Consider the following 17697-nt stretch of genomic DNA (forward strand, 5'->3'; position numbering starts at 1 on the left):
CAGCATTCCCACCAGCAGTGGATAAGAGTTCCTTTCTCTCCACATCCCCTCTAGCACTGATTGTTCTCATTCTGTGTGACATGTGCCAATCTCTGTGGTGTGAGATGGTATCTCATGATTGTTTTGATTTGCATTCTCCCTGATGATCAATGATGAGGAGCATTTTTCATGTGCCTTTTGGCCATTTGTATTTCTTTTTTTATCAAAGTGTCTGTTCATTTCTTCTCCCCATTTTTTGATGGTATTAGATGTTTTTTTCTTGTATAGTTCTGTCAGTGCCTGTATATTTGGATATTAGCCCTTTATCTGATAGGTATTGGGTGAATAGTTTCTCCCACACAGTGGGTGGCTCTTGTATCCTGGGCACTATTTCTTTTGAGGTGCAGAAGCTTCTCAGCTTAATGTATTCTCATCTGTTTATCACTGCTTCCCCTTGTTTGGAAAGTGCAGTATCCTCCTTGAAGATGCCTTTAGTCTCAATGTCATGGAGTGTTTTAACTACATGTCGTTCTATATACCTTATGGTACCAGGCCTGATATCAAGGTCTTTAATCTATTTGGATTTTACCTTCGTACATGATGTTAACTGGGGGTCTATGTTCGCTTTTTTGCAAGTGGCTAACCAGTTCTGCCAGCACCACTTGTTGAAGAGGTCTTCCCTGCTCCATTTAGGATTTCTTGCTCCCTTGTCAAAAATTAGGTGATTGTATGTCTGGGGAACATTGTCTGAGAACTCAAGCCTATTCCACTGATCTGAGGGTCTGTCTTTATTCCAATATCATGCTGTTTTGATAACTATTGAAAAAGCAATTTTATTCTAATCAATTATTAGCTAAGAGAGCTCCACTTTTTTTCCCATCTAAAATGTAAGAATCACAGCATTGTAGATCTGGAAGGGTTCCAGCTGGAAGAGTTCAACTCGTTCACCTTTGTCTGTCTATGTGGTCAAAGTTGGCTTCCACCTCTAGCTTTCTATATTACCATTTTACTAGTGAGTGATTTACATAGACAAGGTCACATAGCTGGTAGAAGAAAGGAAGGGACTGAAAGAGCTAAAATCTCCTGTGTTCCAGTTCAGTACTGTTTCTATTATGCCACCCAGCTACTTAACAAGTGCTCTTCAAGCAAGGACAGATATTCTCACTGAAGAAAATTCCCAATCTCTAGTAGTTAAATAAGCAGGTTCATCACTCAGTGAATTCTAAAAGGCTCATCAATCCTATCAGCTCAACTTTATTTAGATAATGATGTAATAAAACTGTTTTATTAGGTGCTATTTCATTTCATCTTCTAGGCAATCCTGTTGGTTTAGATATTTCTTGAGTTCTTTGAAAGTTGATTGATAGGGGAACCCAGACTCAAAGACTTCAAATAAATTGCCCAAGGTCACAGGATTAGCAAAGGAGCTGGAATGTAACCAAGATCTTCATAGCTATGACATGCTGTTAGTATGTCTCTTCCATTCCCATTCCCACCACTACCACCACACTCCCCACCCCCTGCCCAATAGTTTATTTTTCCCCTCTGTTTTTGCCACCTAGGATTACTACATTCATCACAAAATAGAGAAAGGTTTCAGGAAGGCTAAGCGAGAGGGAAGCACGGTAACCCACAACAGCTTTACAAATGTTCAGAACCCCCCTGGACACTTTTCCCCAAGTGTCTACTAGGCCTTTGCTATATTCATGCATAAATCTATTTTGGATGTTCTCTGTAGCATTCATTAATCACCGGTTTCAAAAGTCAATAACCTAAATCATCTATAATTTTCAGGGCAACAAAAAGCACTGATAGCAACAATCACCCTCACCCCAATGCAGAGAAATGCTCACAATGAAAGCAACATTTCCTGCAACGCTGCAATGAGGTTAAGGGTACACAGTAACATAATCTTGTACCAAAGAGTAGAGAGGGAGAGAAGAGACAGACAGAATCAAGAGAAAGAAAAACAGATAGATAGAAACAGATAGAGAAGATAAGGAGAAAGAAAGAGAAAAAGAGATATAAAGAAACTGGCTCCTAAACAGGAAAAGAGTGAACGCTGGCTTTGCAGGCAATCATCTCCACTGGCACTTTGGTGGTGGGAAGATTGCACTGGTGAAGGGTGGTGTACATTCTATGACTGAAACCCCAAGTCTGAAAAATTTTGTAAACACGGTCATTAAATTAAAAAAAGAACTAAAAAATAAAAAGGCCAAAACCTACCCTGGGGCCTCCGTAGCAAAGTACCCAGTGAAAAGCCAAGAAAAGGAGATACCAGCAGCCCAACAGTCCTCCTGGAGTTTCGAGCCCCCGCACTCCGTGTGTCTGACCCTTTTCCACCAGAGGCCAATTCACCCGGTTTTCCACCCAGCCCCCCACACTGGGGAACCACCAGGGAGGAAAGGACTCGGCCTCACTCAGTGGGGACAGAAAGGACACTCGTTCCCCTTCGGAGCAAGAAGGGATGAGGTCAGAAAGAACAGCAAGGGAAAAAAACAAAACCGAGACGCTGGCCTAGGCTGGAGTTGATAGTGGGGCCGAATTGTGTAGCTGCACTCACCCGGGTGCGACATCGGAATGACCTCATTGCGGGTCCCCGGGAAGTTAAAGATGACGGCTCCAGACGCCCCTCTCTCGTAAGCCAGATGGATCTTGTCTGCGAAGGTGCAGCCCCCGCCACGCTGGATGAACGCCAGCCAAGGGACGGGCACGGTGCTACCCCAGCTTCCTGGCACCGAGAAATTGGTGTGCGGGTTACAGGCGTTGAGCGCTCCGGGGCCGTCGGGCGGTACCAGGATCCCGGCCACCGGCTGCAGGGGCGAATCTTGGCCGTACACACCCTCCTCGCTCAGCTCCCACACGGTGCGGTTCACTCCGGTGTGCGGAGCCCGCCAGGACACGTTGAGGTACGCTGTCCACACGGCTTCGGCTCCTCGGGAGCACGGCGCGTGCGGACTCAGCGCCAGCAGGAAGCACCATGCCAGCAATCGGGAAAAGCCGCAGCCACCGCGGGAGGAGACCCTGGCCCCTGGCGGCGGCCCCATGGCGCGCGCGCTCAGCACTTTCCCTTGGGGCCTTGGCACGAACCCTCTGGGATCTTGGCAGGACCCGGGCCTTGACCAGGTGCGCGCTAGGTGGGGAAGAGGCGGGGAGAGACTGGCAAGCGAGGACGCAGCCGACCGGCACGTAGTTTCGGGAGAGATGGTGCGGTGGATGCGGCTCCAAACCTCTCGGTTTCTGCGGCGGCGGCGGCGGCGGCGTTGAGCTCAGGGGCTTTAGCTCGAAGCTCCGCCCAGGCGACTGGGGGTAGAGGTGGCTTCGAGCTTGGAAAGGACACTGCAGGATCCGCCTCTTAAAAGGGTAACAGAATGGGCTGGCGTTCCAGTAGGAGCTGAGACTTGAGTGGCCAGGTGTGTCGCATCGTTTACTCAAAAAAAAAAAAAATGACAGACCAGGAACTACTGGAATCTGCGAATAGAAACGCGTTTGTGTGCTCGGATTTGAGTTTCTTTGGAGTGGCAAGAAAACGTGTTTTATATCCCACTTGCAAATATCTGATCAAAGGACGTGTCACAGTTGCCAAACGTGAAAATACTTCTGAAAAGTGCTGATCGATGGGAAGGGTCTAGAGAAAATTGTGTAGGTGGGTGGCGCTGGGGAACACTGTTTATGGAGTCAGTAGAGGAGGAAAATGCAAAAATGTTTGGTTGTTTTATTTTTTAAACAAAATAAAAGATACTTTCTATTTCTATTGCATGCAAGTGGTATACCTATGTCGTTCCTTCTTTGGCTTGCTTCTGAGTAAATTGCATCAGGTAACCTTTCAAAAAGAATTCGTTTTCACAAGCCTCAAAACTTATTCCTTTTTCATTCCCCGCAAACTAGGTTTACCCAAACATACATCTCTGCACCATGCATGACTTAGAGACTGATTATTTTCCACTAGGAGCCTGACCCATCCATGGCAGTTAACTCAGTGTACTGTTGCATTATGATTTTTCCTTACATGTCAAAGTGTTGTTCAGTAAGGTGCTTGGTACGGCGTACTATGTTAAATAAACCTGGTTTATGACAGTTATATACAGCTTCTGTCTTTGGGGAAATTATTTCCCTGTGCCTCAGTGCCTCCCTTATCATCTCTGAAATGGGAATAATAATGATACCAACCTCATACACTTTTTCAGATGCTTAAATGAGTTCAGGTATGTAAAGCACTTAGATGAATGCTTAGCAAGGTGGAAAATTATTTCTGTGAAACAGAATTATTAATTCTGTATTCATGAACTCAAGATTTTGAAAATAATCTTTAATTTTTTCTTTGTTTTTTGTTTTTGGGTCACACCCGGCAGCGCTCAGGGGTTACTCCTGGCTCTATGCTTAGAAATCACTCTTGGCAGGCTCGGGGGAACCATGTGGGATGCTGAAATTCGAACCACAGTCCTTCTGCGTGCAAGGCAAATGCCCTACCTCCATGCTATCTCTCCAGCCCCAAGATTTTGAAAATAATCTTAAAGTTGTCACTGAGACGTAATAATCAGAGAAAATGATGTTCATGATATTGTTTTAGTCACTTATTTAGTTCAAAGACATATAACTTGTTTATTCAGCCCAACATTTGTTAAAAATCCTGACCAATCACTCTCCTTAGTCCTTAGGCCAGCATTTAATTGCTCATGTCTAATCCAAAGTATTAAGTGGAGGACAACTCTGTACCTCATACTTTTATGACTTGACTCTAAAAAATGGGCAATTCTGTAAAACATGAAGCATAGACACTGAAAGAGATTTTATAGTTCAGGATGAAAGGCCAATATCATGGCATATGCAACTATGGGTGATATTCATAGTTAAGATAAAATTACCTAGGGAATTGGGCTGAAGAGACATTATAGGCAGTATGGCACTTGCCTTGCTGCATGAAGCTGACCTAGGTACAATCCCTGGTACCGTATATGGTCCCCCAAACATTGCCAGGAGTAATTCCTGAATGCAGAAGCAGGGATATACACTGACAATAGCCTAATGTGGCCCAAAAACCAAAAAAGGAAATTACCTAAGGGAAAAGAAAAAGTCAGGATCAGCCATTTCTAAGGAATGATAAGATTCCAAAACATGTCTGAATTTTGTGAATGATGTTCAACTTCAAAGAATATTATTGGCATGCAATCAACTGTGTTAAACTTTGAAGCAACTATGCATTCAAAATGAAATATTTTATAAGGTGCCTACAAAATTAATTTTGGGAACTAGAGAGATGGAACAAGAATTAAGGCACAGGCCCAATGAGCTGTCAACTCCAGTGAGTTCCTAGAATCACATGATCCATTGAGGAGCACAGTATACTGGAAGCCTCTGAGCACCGCTGAGGTAGGTGGCCCAGGTAATTCCCCAGGCCACTGCATGGCCTGTGTAGTACCATAACCTTGGATCCTTGCATAGAACTGCTAGCATGTTTATCGAAGAATTATTGGAAGGGTTCCCTGAGTTTCCTAAGCATCACTTGGGAGACTTCCTCAAATAAAATTTGGAGAAACATTTTAATTCATTTTTGTGTTTGTTTTGAGGCCATACCAGGGAGTCTTCAGGTGCTACTATCATATCAGAATTCTGGACTCACTGATGGATCTTTGGATGACTGGGATTCCAGAGCTAGAACATTTGACTCCCAAGTACAAGGCATGTGATTAGCCCATTGAGATATTTCTCCAGCCATATCAATAGTCTTTTTTTACTTCTTTTTTATGGCTATTTTCTTTGGGAGGGGAGCATATCCAGCTGTGATCAGGATTTACTACTGGCTCTATGATCAGGGATTATTCTAGCAAGGCTCAAAGGATCAAATGCGGTACAAGAGAATCAAAACTGGATTAGCCATATGCAAGCTTTCAAATGCCATTTTAAATATTTTCAGTTATTTTGTATATGCCAGCCAAGCATTAGAGTAAAAATATCAAGGTATTCATTTTACTCTAAAAATCTTAGAAACAACCTTTTATAAGACAAACTAATAAGTCAGTATATGTTTGATATACATACAGGGGCATATGGGTAATAGGTAAAGTTACGTAAACCAGACTTAGAGGTAAGAAAAAGCTTCTCATGGGAGGTTACAATTGTGCTCTGTTTGAGTTAGCCTTTTTAGGCAGAGAACAGTGCAAGAGAGACAATGAAGCGTGAAACTGAAAAGCTTGGGAAATAACTACTGTGGACACTTGTAAGTATAAGATACTTAGATTCCAGAATGCAAGAATAAAGTCATTGAAGTTCACAGGGGGGGCAAGTTTTTTTAGTGTCCTTCGGGTAAAGTTAGAGCTTGGACTTTATTTAAAAAAGGAATAATCAAATCAGCATTTGAATAGGGAGTGAGCTTCAGATCTAAATTTTAGTGTTTATTATGGCTGATCTGTGGATAATTTATTAGAAGGGACAAGAATAGAAGCAGGGAGTCCAATCAGAGATTTTTGAACATGTTCTAGGTGAGAGATTAAAGTGCTTAGGGCCAGACAGGTAGTAGAGGTGAGGAGTCATGGGAAGACTGTTAGATATTTTTGGATAGAATCAACAGGACTTGTTTGGAAGATGAAAGATATAGAATATTAGGATTGCTCCAAGGATTTTGGCCTGGAATATTGGAAGCATTTAATGAAGATGAGGGTTTTTAATGAGAAGGAGGGTTTTTAATATGTGGAGTGGATAGCAGAAGGTAAGAGTTCCTTTAATGTATGCTGATTTAAAGATACCTATTAAGGGATAAAAGGATATCATGGCAGATTGCTTATTTGCCTTGCATGAGGCAGACACAGGTTTGATTTCTAACATCCCATATAGTCCATCATGCACTGCCAGGAATAGCCCCTGAGCTCAGAGCCAGAGTACACCCTGAGAACCAGTGGATGTGACTGAACAAACAATAAATATATAAAGGTATCTATGATTTAATGAGGTAAACTGTCTTTAGGCACCTCATTTTTCTGGGTAATGAACAAGAATATAAAGATACTGAAGAGTCTGGGAATACAGAGACAAAAGAAACAGTCCCTTACATCAGTAAGTTCAAAGTTTAGTGAGAAAGTGAAATAATAAAATAAAGTCAAATTAACAAAAAAAATAGCAGTACAATGTAATAAATGTCATGACTAAAAGCATCCATTGCGATGGTAACATGAGCATGGCTAAATACTTTTCTTATTTTTTAGGCCACACCTAGTGATGCTCAGTGCTTACGACTGGCTTTACACTCAGAGATCACCCCTAGAATTGCTTGGGGAACTATATAGGGTGTTGGGTTTCAAACTCAGGTTGGATTCATATAAGGCAAGCACACTAACCTCTGTAATATCACTCTAGTCTGGGTATGGCTGAAAATTTAAAAGCAAAGAGTTAATCAAGCAATGAGTGTAAGGACTCAGGCATAGTATGAGAATATTTTAGTGCATACTAGGCAAATAGGATGTAATTTGCAAAAATAGAGTAAAAGGAATCAAAGCTTCTTTAGTAAATGGTTGTGCCAGAACAGGAAGAGATTAGAACACTATATTAGACAGTGAGAATTCAATAAACATATACCCATGCACATAAAATAACATGGTAAAATGATTTTTGGAGCTAGGTGGTGGAAACATAGCTGCTCATTATATTTTCAACTTTTCTCTATATTTTAACGTTTTGTAATGGTGAGTTAAGACTATTAGTGGTGGGGTTAGGCCACACCTACTGGTGCTCAGGACTTCTTTCTGGCTCTGGTGGAGGAGATCAAATCAGGCTCAACAACATGCAAAGTAAGTGCCTTAACTTTTGTACTATCTCTCTAGCTCTTAATGGTAAGACTTAATTTGAGAATTTCTATTGAAGTCAGTAGAGAAAATAAATTTTATCAAAGTTATGCCTAAACAAACAATATGGAAGGTAGGGGACTACTGAGAAGACTAACATTCATAGAACTACTTTGAAGTCTAACTCAGTTGTGGAGATAGAGGTATCAGATTATCATAGCTTGATGACAAGAACCCTTAAAATCATCCTAAACACCCCATAAAATATTCCAAATTCCCTTTATTCTCCAGTCCATCCTCACCAAACAACCTTCTTAGTATAATTTAGCTCCTCATGTAAGTATGCCTACAGGGAGATAATGCATTTATCAGTAACTACTAGTTATGATTTACTTGGAAATTACATTTCTTGTTAAAAATTAATCAATTGGCATTTTAGAAAATCTTGTGAATTTGGTTAAGTGTGACTCAGCCCCTAGGAGGCTAAGTTCTGTTTATAGTACCAATCAAAATTTACAAACTAATAACTAGACTTTAGATCATGATTGCATCAAAGTCCTCAATTTCTATAGAGATGTTTCTGCATGACTCTTTGGCATTCATAAACCATGTCATTCTAGATCACTGTGATTTCTTGCCAACTGCAGAAGAAACTTCTACTAAGAGGATCTGTTGATGGGGAACAGCATCATCATGCCCGTGAGAAATGAATAACCCAGGCCCACCCTGGACATGCTAAATTTGAACCTGTATTGCAAGATTATCAAGTGATTTTTACACTTTATTTATTTTTAAAAGTATTGGGGTTTTGCTTGAATACTCAGAATACCAGAGCTTAAAGTATCACCTCCTGTGTACAACAACACTTTTCTTGGAAAGTTCATGAAATTTTAATTTAACATTATTTTAGCTTTCATGCTACTACCAGTTATATTATAACCTCATTAGGGCATTTGCTTTGAGAAACTGTTCTGTGCTAGATCTTGTATTACTTATGGTACTCATACTAAGTTTACTAGTCCTAGATACATTTTTTCAGGAGCCTATGTCCCTAGGTCTAACAAGAATTATTATTAATTTATTATTACTCTATGCTTTACATTCATTATATCCAACTATCCATTATTATTCCCATTTTCAGAAGAAGAAATGGGTACAGAGATCATCAGCAACCTGCTTAAACTCATATAAGCTACTAACAGAATATAGATATCACTGTAGTTAGGACTCTACTAATTGCCAATAATGACTTCTCACTTCTGAATAGTATCCTTCACATTTTAAAATTACTGGAGAAGCAGTGGGGCCAGAATGGTGGCACAAATAGTAGGGCGTTTTCCTTGCACACACTAACCTAGAATGAACCATGGTTTGGTCTCCAGGCCTCCCATATGGTTCCCCAAGCCAGGAGCGATTTCTGAGCACATATCCAGGAGTAATCCCTGAGTGGCACCAGGTGTGGCTCAAAAACAAAAATTACATGAGAGCCTGAAAGAAATGGATAAATTCTTGAACTCTTACAGTTTTCCATGGTTAAACCAAGATGATCTAGCATGTCTAAACAGACCCATCACTACTAAGGAAATTTAAAAAAGTAATTAAAAGTCTTTCCAAAAACAAAAGCCCAGGCTTAATGAATTCACTAATGAATATATTCAAACCTTTCAAAAGGAACTACTATCAATCCTTTTCAGGCTCTTTCATGAAATTGAAGAATCTGGAACACTCCCAAATAGTTGTTATGAAGCTAACATCACCTTGATACCAAAACCAGACAGAGATGCTACAAAAAAGATAACTACAGACCAATATCCCTGATGAACACAGATGCTAAGATCCTCAACAAAATTCTAGCAAATAGTACCCAATGCCTCATCAAAAAAGGACATACATCAGGACCAAGTAGGCTTCATTCCAGGAGTGCAAGGATGGTTTAACATATGTAAATCAATCACATTTTAAAATTACTTTATACCAAATAAAGTTCAAGTGAAAAGCTTTTCATAAGTACGTCAGTTCCCATGACTCATGTGGGAGATATATTTGGGCCAAGTAACTATTTTTATCTGCGATTTTGAACTGATAGTGGACCTAATTGGAACATTATAAGATGATAAATGAAAAGCAGAGCAGCATACTACAGAGGCAACAGCAGGGTACCAATGTGGCAGACTGTTTCTGATCATATTGACTTTCTGCAGAAACACAGATATGGATAATGACATGAAGCTGTTTAATATATCTTCAAGAAATGAGACATCACATTTGATGTCTTATCATTCAATAAATACAAAGCTTCATCAGTGGGCGACTAGTAACCTCGGAGATAAGAGAGAGGCAGCACATCTATATTCCTGTCAGGACAGGATAGGCCTCGGAATGAAGAAAAAGCGCAGACCTCATGCCAGTCCCATGGTCACAGTTAGATCCCCCGGCATCCCATATGGTCCCGAGCCAGGAGCAATTTCTGAGGGCATAGCCAGGAGTAACCCCTGAGTGTCACTGGGTGTGCCCTCCCACCCCCAAAGAAGAAATATCTAAATCTTAATTTGTATATGGCTTGCTCACATAAGAATGTTTCTTTTATACAGACTGGATTAAAAACGCAATGTGTTTTTATCTGCACTGCAGATAACTTTAGCTAACTTGTCTCTCATTAATTGCTAATAGGGGATCAAATTAGTTGGCAGGAGTTTAGGGAGATGACTGAAAGATTCCAGATAATTGAAGAGGTGTAAGAGTAGGGAAGTGCCCCTAACCATGGAGCACAAGGGTGTTTTCAGGGGATTCTTGGCAGAGAAGATGCTGGAGGGAACAAGGAATTTCACCCTCCACCACTCTGGTTTTGAGGACAATGTCATGAGCACTCATCTAGTCTCATGCAGTCTTCTTTCATTTGTAGACTTCTAGTGGATTAAAGTTACAAATAAATTAAATCTGTTTCCATGGGATATTTATGTGTATGATTAGAAATAAGAAAAATCATTATTTGGGGGACAATGGGAGAGAAAAAAATTTTTTCAGGAATTGTGCCCTATAGCTACGACTACATATTTGAGGTTTATTTCCAGTCCATTCATGTTACTCAATAGGAAAGATCCACAGAACTTTCCTCATTCCAATCTCTGTTATTTTTAACTTTGTTGCTGACTGGTTATGTGACACCAATGAAGTTTCTCCTTTCTCAGTTACAAAATAGGGATAATGATTATGAAAACTTACATAGAAATAGTTTACCTACTCAGCATTCCTATAGATTAAAGTCTAACAACTCAGTATATTTTAAGTAAATATCTATGATCTTTCACTGCCTAGGACGAATGACAGAATTGTAGAAGGCTTGTCAAGCATGAATAGGATCAGTTTACTAAACTCGGGAGGAGTTACGTTCTTAAAATGGGCAGTGATTTTATTTTTAACCTACAGGCAGGGTGGTATTTCTTTTAATAGGAACCTAATTTGATAAATCCTAGTAAATCCTAGGCTTCTGCAAAGCAATTTGAGAACAAGCATTCTTAGATTGTAGTCTATAATTACAATAACCTAATCAGGCCATATCTTGTCCTTTAGAAGCTAAAGGCTGCCTGAGTATGGGGTGGGCAAAGACAGCATTTGTATTTCAAGGGTCAAAGTCACAATTCACAGCTGCCAACTATATGCATTAGGATTAGCTGCAGCTGCCCAGGGCTCAAAATTGATCAATAACTGAGAGTAAACAAGTATCTGGCAATAAGTGACCAGGTGCTTGCACACAGCGAAGACAACTGAAATCACCTGGCTTACTACTCATGATTCAAACAGTAAGTTCTGTCACATCAGAATCAGATAAGTATGGTTATGTTGGTTGCAGAAAGCACACAAGAGACATCTAGTTCTTCACCAAAAGGGTACTTTTTTCTATAAAAATTATTTTGGTTTAATTTCAACACTAATTGTTCAGTTTAAAATAGAATAATGTTAATGAGGGTAAATGTGAGAACATCAAGAGGAAAAAATGCTCAGATACATTGCGTTCCCTGGAATTTATAAAATCTGTTATCTCTTTATTGACAGTCTTCCAAACAGCAGGGAGAGGTACACATTATTCTACATGGTCTGTGAAACTGTAGGTGCAGAAAACATCAATATACTTATATTTTTCACCGAAAACTAGTTGAGGCAGGGAAGTCAGTGGCAGCTTAATATTCTCATTGTCAAGTGTGTACCCAAAGAAAGCCATTTTTATCAGAGGCATGAAATGACTCAGCCATATTTCCTTTTTAGAAAATGGATGAAGAGATATTTGAGTTTTGTGTTTTACTGAAGAGGCTCATCAAGTTTACCCTCAGTATTTTCAACAATTCATATTGAATGTCTTCAATTTTTCTTAGGTGGGTGATGTTTGGAGTGTTTTGAGACGTAATGAGACTATACTCGGGGCCCTTATGTGATGTTATGAGAACTGTCTCTTTGATTTTAGAATCTGTGTTTTAAGCAGAGTGAAAAAATTAGCACACTCCAAGGTGCAGCCTATTTGATACCCACCCCTGCTTTCAGTTTTGTCCCAAAAAAGACATGCTTAGCAGAGATTTTGAAAGTACAAGATACAAGTTTATTGGTTGAATATTATATACTAAAATGGATCTATGTCTTCTGTTATCATGGGCTTTCTCAACAGCACCTTACCCTGATGCTGTAACTTCTGTTAGTAGTGATGAACAAAGAGCAAGACAATTTCTGGGGAACAAATGTGCTAGATTAATCTCACTTTATCATCTACATTCAGTATACCAGATAGGGATTTTTTTCACTAAGTTTGATCCTCTAGTCTAGACCATCTGATGTACAAAATTGTAGGATATAAGTAAGCATCACTGAAAACGCAGAAAGTACAATTTTTATTATTTTCTTTTTTTGCCTCCCAAGCCTGTGCTCAAGTGTCCTTAAGCCTGGAAGGCCTTTACAGAGATTCTTGACCACTTTAATGATGTTAAATGCAAGGACCTAAAGTTGTGTTGCTGCTGCTCTGGTACTTTATTCCTGAGAATTAACTGAGGTCTATTCAAAACTCCCTCAAAACATTTTTTGTGCTCAGGGATTACACATGGATCTGTGTTCAGGAATCATTCCTGGAGGTTTTGGGAGGACCATATGCGATGCAAGCCATGCATAAGGCAAGCATCCTACCTTCTGTTCTACCTCTGTCCCCTTCCCCCCAATTTTGAAAAACAAAAAAATAAAATAAAAAACTCACCCATTAATTTATTCCTTGTAATAAGAAGTATGTTTTAAAGCCTTAAATATCCTCAATGTCCTATGAGTGTTAATAGGGCAAAGAAAAGATGAATGTAACAAAGTCTGGATTTCAGTATATCATTCTAGTAGGTATACATTACATGATTAATTTTGTAGCCCTCCTCTTTTCCTATATTATTGGCAGTATAAAATTTAATTGAAATCATAACTCTAACCTTAATTATCCAGTAATGGAGAAGTGAAATTAATTTTCTTTTATATTACTGTCAACAGCCTTTTAGTCTTTCTTCCACTCTAAAAAACCCTTTATAAAACTACCATAATTTAAAATATAAATTTTAAAACTTTCTAAAACCTGGTCATGTCAATTATTATTGCATAACTTATTTATTTTGGGAGGGAGGTCACACCAAATGATGCTCAGTGGTTACTCCTGGCTCTGCATTAAGGAATAACTCCTGGCAGTGCTCAGGTCATATAGGATGCTGGGGATTCAACCCAAGTAGGCTATGTGAAAAGAAAATGCCCTACCTCTGGCCTAGCATAATTTATTTTGATCCTTGAGCCACAACCAGAGATTTGTGTAGTATGGCTTCTCCTAGCTCAGTGTTTGGGGATCATGTAGTGCAGGGAATAAAACCTGGGACTCCAGTATGCACAACATGTGCCCAGCCCTTTAAACTATTTCCCTGGCCCTATCATTGCATATTTAATAAAAACAGATATTTTTGTTGTTTTTTTTTGGGGGGGGTCACACCAGCAGCGTTCAGGGGTTACTCCTGGCTCTATGCTCAGGAATCGCTCCTGGCAAGCTCATGGGACCATATGAGATGCCGGGATTCAAACCACTGACCTTCTGGTTGCAAGGCAAGTGCCTTACCTCCATGCTATCTCTTCGGCCCCTAAAACAGATATTTTTAAGATGGTAAGCTAGGCTTTTTGTAATTTAGATTGATCTGATCACTGTGTACCATTATACTACCAGTACCTGACAATTCTAATAAGCACAGACTATTCTATATGCATTATTTACTTACATATCTATTTCTTCTATCAGACACTGAGTTACTGGAGAGGAAGTATCATGTATTTTTGTCTTTGTATCTCCAATTTTCAGGTTCGCACTTTATAATATGTATCAGAAACATGTGGATAGACATAAAACCTTGAGGGCAAGTTTGTTAGCATGTTGACTTGTTGGTATGAATTTTCCCTACTGTTTTGTTAAGCTATTATTAACATATGGTAAATAATTCATCTTTACACTATTCTGTTTGAAAAAAATTTTTGGTTTTTGGCTCACACTTGGAACCTGGAAGTGTTCAGGCATTATACCTGGTTGTGCCCTCAGAAATCATTCTTGACAGACTTGGCACAATATGCGATGCCAGGGACCAAACCTAGGTTGGCCACTTGCAAGGCAAACCTCCTACCTACTGTGTTATAACTATGTCTTTTGAAAATTTTAACAAATATGTACAGTATATGTTGCTACTACCATAATAAGATGTAAAATGCTTTCAGCACCCCCAAAGGCCCCTGATGTTATACTTCTATAGTTAATCCCACATATCTTAAATCCTGGCAACTACTGGTATGTTTTCTATCACTATGATTTTGCCTCTTAAAGAATATCATATTAACGTAATCATTAAGTGTATAGCTTTCTGTGTCTGACTTCACTACAGCAAATTGCATTTGTGATTCATCCATGTTATTGCATTGCCATAGTATTTAAACAAAATAGTGGTCAGAAAGATTAGTTCTATGGAGGGGTACAAAGATCTGTATGAATATTAAGCAGAAATGTTCACAACTAATTCAAGGAATTAGGAGAAATTTCAAAGAGAAATAAACATCTGAACAGGTCCTTGAAAGATAAAATTTTTAAATAGGCACATTTGATGAGGGAAGATAATGTCACTAAAGGACAGAGATAACAAAAGCTATAGTAAGGAAGAGCAGAGTAGATTCAGTAACATTATTTCAGTCTGGTTAGTACACAAAAGGAGGAGTGAGAGGCAAGGTAGAAAAATAGATTAGGACTTTGTTGTTGTAAAATAATACATTTAGGAATTTGTTCTTGATTTTCTTGGTAGGCATTAGCAAGCTTCTGAAGTGTTTCAATTCAAGTTTTTTTTGTGTGTGTCAAAGAAAGACTAGTTCTCCCTGGATATAATTCTGCTGTCCTGTCTGAGCTGAAGTAGATTTCTTTCTGTCAGAGTGAGCATTCTGTTGTGACTGAATACAAGACAAGTGACATTTATAAAATATCTGTTACCAGCTATTTTCTAGAGAAATCTATTCATAAAATGACTGAATCCAATATTTGCAAAGGATCTCTAATCTTTCCATCAATCTATATTTTCTGTTCTGTCTATGGTTCAGGTAGCAGAAAGTAAAGTATTATTCCTGATTTATATTTTACCAGATCTTTGCAGAAATGTTTTACTGGGGAATGATGGAAATTCCATACTTCAAAATAGCTAGTAAAACCTAAGATAAACAGCAATTCTTTAACTTTTTTGTTTGTTTTTTTGGATCACACCCAGCGACGGTCAGGGGTTACTACTGACTCTGAGTTCAGAAATTGCTCCTGGCAGACTCGGAGGACCATATGGGATGCTGGGATTCGAACCACCTTCTGTCCTTGATTGGCTGCATGCAAGGCAGATGCCCCACCACTGTGTTATCTCTCTGGACCCGAAATTCTTTAACTTTGTAAAATAAAAGATATTATAAAGGGACGTGGGACATAGTCTAGGCCTTTTAAGTGTTCATTAATTGTATACACAAGGACCTAAGTTCATTCCCCAGAACCACATGTTCTCCAGACTGCTGTAACACTGGCATTGAATCATCTGGTCTATTTGACTAAATATTTTATTAGTGGCCCTCAGGTATCCTTAAGCACTACTTGAAAGATCTCTCATACAAAACAAAACTAAATATTATGCACTAATATTACTCACACTCATGTATAAATAAGTAAATGGAAACTACACCACCAGTTTTAGAAAAATACAAATTAAAACTATTATGAATACTTTACTTAATAGACAAACATTTTAAAAAGTATAAATAGAAGGGCCAGAGCGATAGCACAGCAGGAAAGTGTTTGCCTTGCATGCAGCTGACCTATGATAGGCTTTGGTTTGATCCCTGTCATCCCATATGGTCCCCCAAGCCAGGAGCAATTTTTGAGCACATAGCCAGGAGTGACCCCCGAGCATCACCGGGTGTGCTCCCCCCCAAAAAATAAAAGTATAAACCCAAAAAGGTTATGTGAAGACTATTTTTTCACATCTATATTATTGATGGATACATAAAATAGTACAGCCAAATCTATAAAAACTTCTGGTAGTTTTTTGTAAACTTATATACATCTATACATACAGACTGGGAAACTGGAACAGAATACTGAAGCAAACTCTTCACCTGTTAGAGGCTTGGTCTTAATTGACAGGATTATATCACAAGTACCACTGGGGGCACCAAGCAGGAGTAGTCCCCAAGTACTGTTGTTGGTAGTCTCCAATTAAAAACATAAAATACAAAGCCAACAAAATAAAATAATATATAACTACCATATAGTGCAACAATTTTAGTCATAGTTCTTTATCTCAGATAAATGTAAGTTTCTATCTAATACAAAGATATTTAATATAAGCTTTATTTATAATACCCTCAAGCTAGAAGCAATCTAAATTCTCTTCATTAATTAGGTAAATGGCTAAACAAACAGTAGTACATATACCTTGTAATACTATTTAATAGCAAAAGCAATGAATTATGAATACATATAACCACTTGAATGAATTTCCAAAGAAAGATGTTGAATGAAAAGACCATCAATTCCAGACAGTTACATACTCTTTGATTCTATTCATATAGTGTTTTTGAGTTTAAAAATAGCAGTGGTTGAAATACTGTGAATACAATAGCAAAATCTGGAAACAATTCAAGTGCCTGAGAACAATGAGTGGATAAATAAATTGTGATAAATAACTGTGGATAAACTGTACATCTACACAATGGATACTATGCAGCTGTTAGGAAAATTAAAGTTAAGAAATTTTCTGGGCCGGAGAGAGCATGGAAGTAAGGCATTTACCTTGCATGCAGAAGGTCATTGGTTTGAATCCCGGCATGCCATATGGCCCCCCAAGGCTGCCAGGAGCGATTTCTGAGCATGGAACCAGGAGTAACCCCTGAGTGCTGCCGGGTGTGACCCAAAAACCAAAAAAATTTTTTTCTTATTTATGAACGATATGGAGAGTAATATGTTGAAAGAAATGAGTTAGAGACAGAGATATAAACAAATAATGATTGCCTTTATATGTGGGATATAAGAAATTGATGGTATAAAAATAATATCCAAAGGGGTCCTCATTTAAACAGGGGGCCATTTCACTGTCCCTCAGACTGTTGGAAGGCCAGGCTATTGTTTAAAATCCATGAACAATAGTGGCCTATAGGCCATAGTTTGAATACCCAGCCGGAGACTAAGAGGAAGAATCAAGAGACAGAGAGAAGGAGGGGAGGTGTGGCACACATTCCACAGGAGCACTGCATCCCTGGACGAGTTGGTTCCTAAGCAGGGCAGTCAGCGATGGCAGAAACACCCAATAGGCCATATAAATATCCTTGATGGACTATATCTGGTCCACAGGCAGTAGTTTGAGGACCCCTTCCCAAAGACAATAGA

The 17697-nt window shown here is 39.1% G+C and overlaps 2 protein-coding genes across 3 annotated transcripts in view; one reads left to right on the plus strand and one right to left on the minus strand.

Moving 5' to 3' along the window:
• The window catches only part of VAMP7 (vesicle associated membrane protein 7), a 1102798-nt gene that overhangs the window by 724999 nt on the left and 360102 nt on the right, over positions 1–17697 (plus strand). The gene's annotated exons all lie outside the window — the stretch shown is intronic.
• Positions 1–17697, minus strand: part of RNF128 (ring finger protein 128) — a 197720-nt gene that overhangs the window by 118491 nt on the left and 61532 nt on the right. Inside the window, exon 1 of one of the 2 annotated variants that reach the window (XM_049766676.1) lies at positions 2543–3260. The exons of the other annotated variant lie outside the window; for it this stretch is intronic. Within the exon in view, the coding sequence (XP_049622633.1) occupies positions 2543–3026 (484 nt within the window). The 5' untranslated portion in view covers positions 3027–3260. Of the gene's footprint in view, positions 1–2542; positions 3261–17697 lie in introns of those variants that run through there. 2 annotated transcript variants of the gene reach the window in all.

This window comes from Suncus etruscus, chromosome X (genome assembly GCF_024139225.1).
Source record: "Suncus etruscus isolate mSunEtr1 chromosome X, mSunEtr1.pri.cur, whole genome shotgun sequence".
In the NCBI taxonomy this organism is placed as follows: domain Eukaryota; kingdom Metazoa; phylum Chordata; class Mammalia; order Eulipotyphla; family Soricidae; genus Suncus; species Suncus etruscus.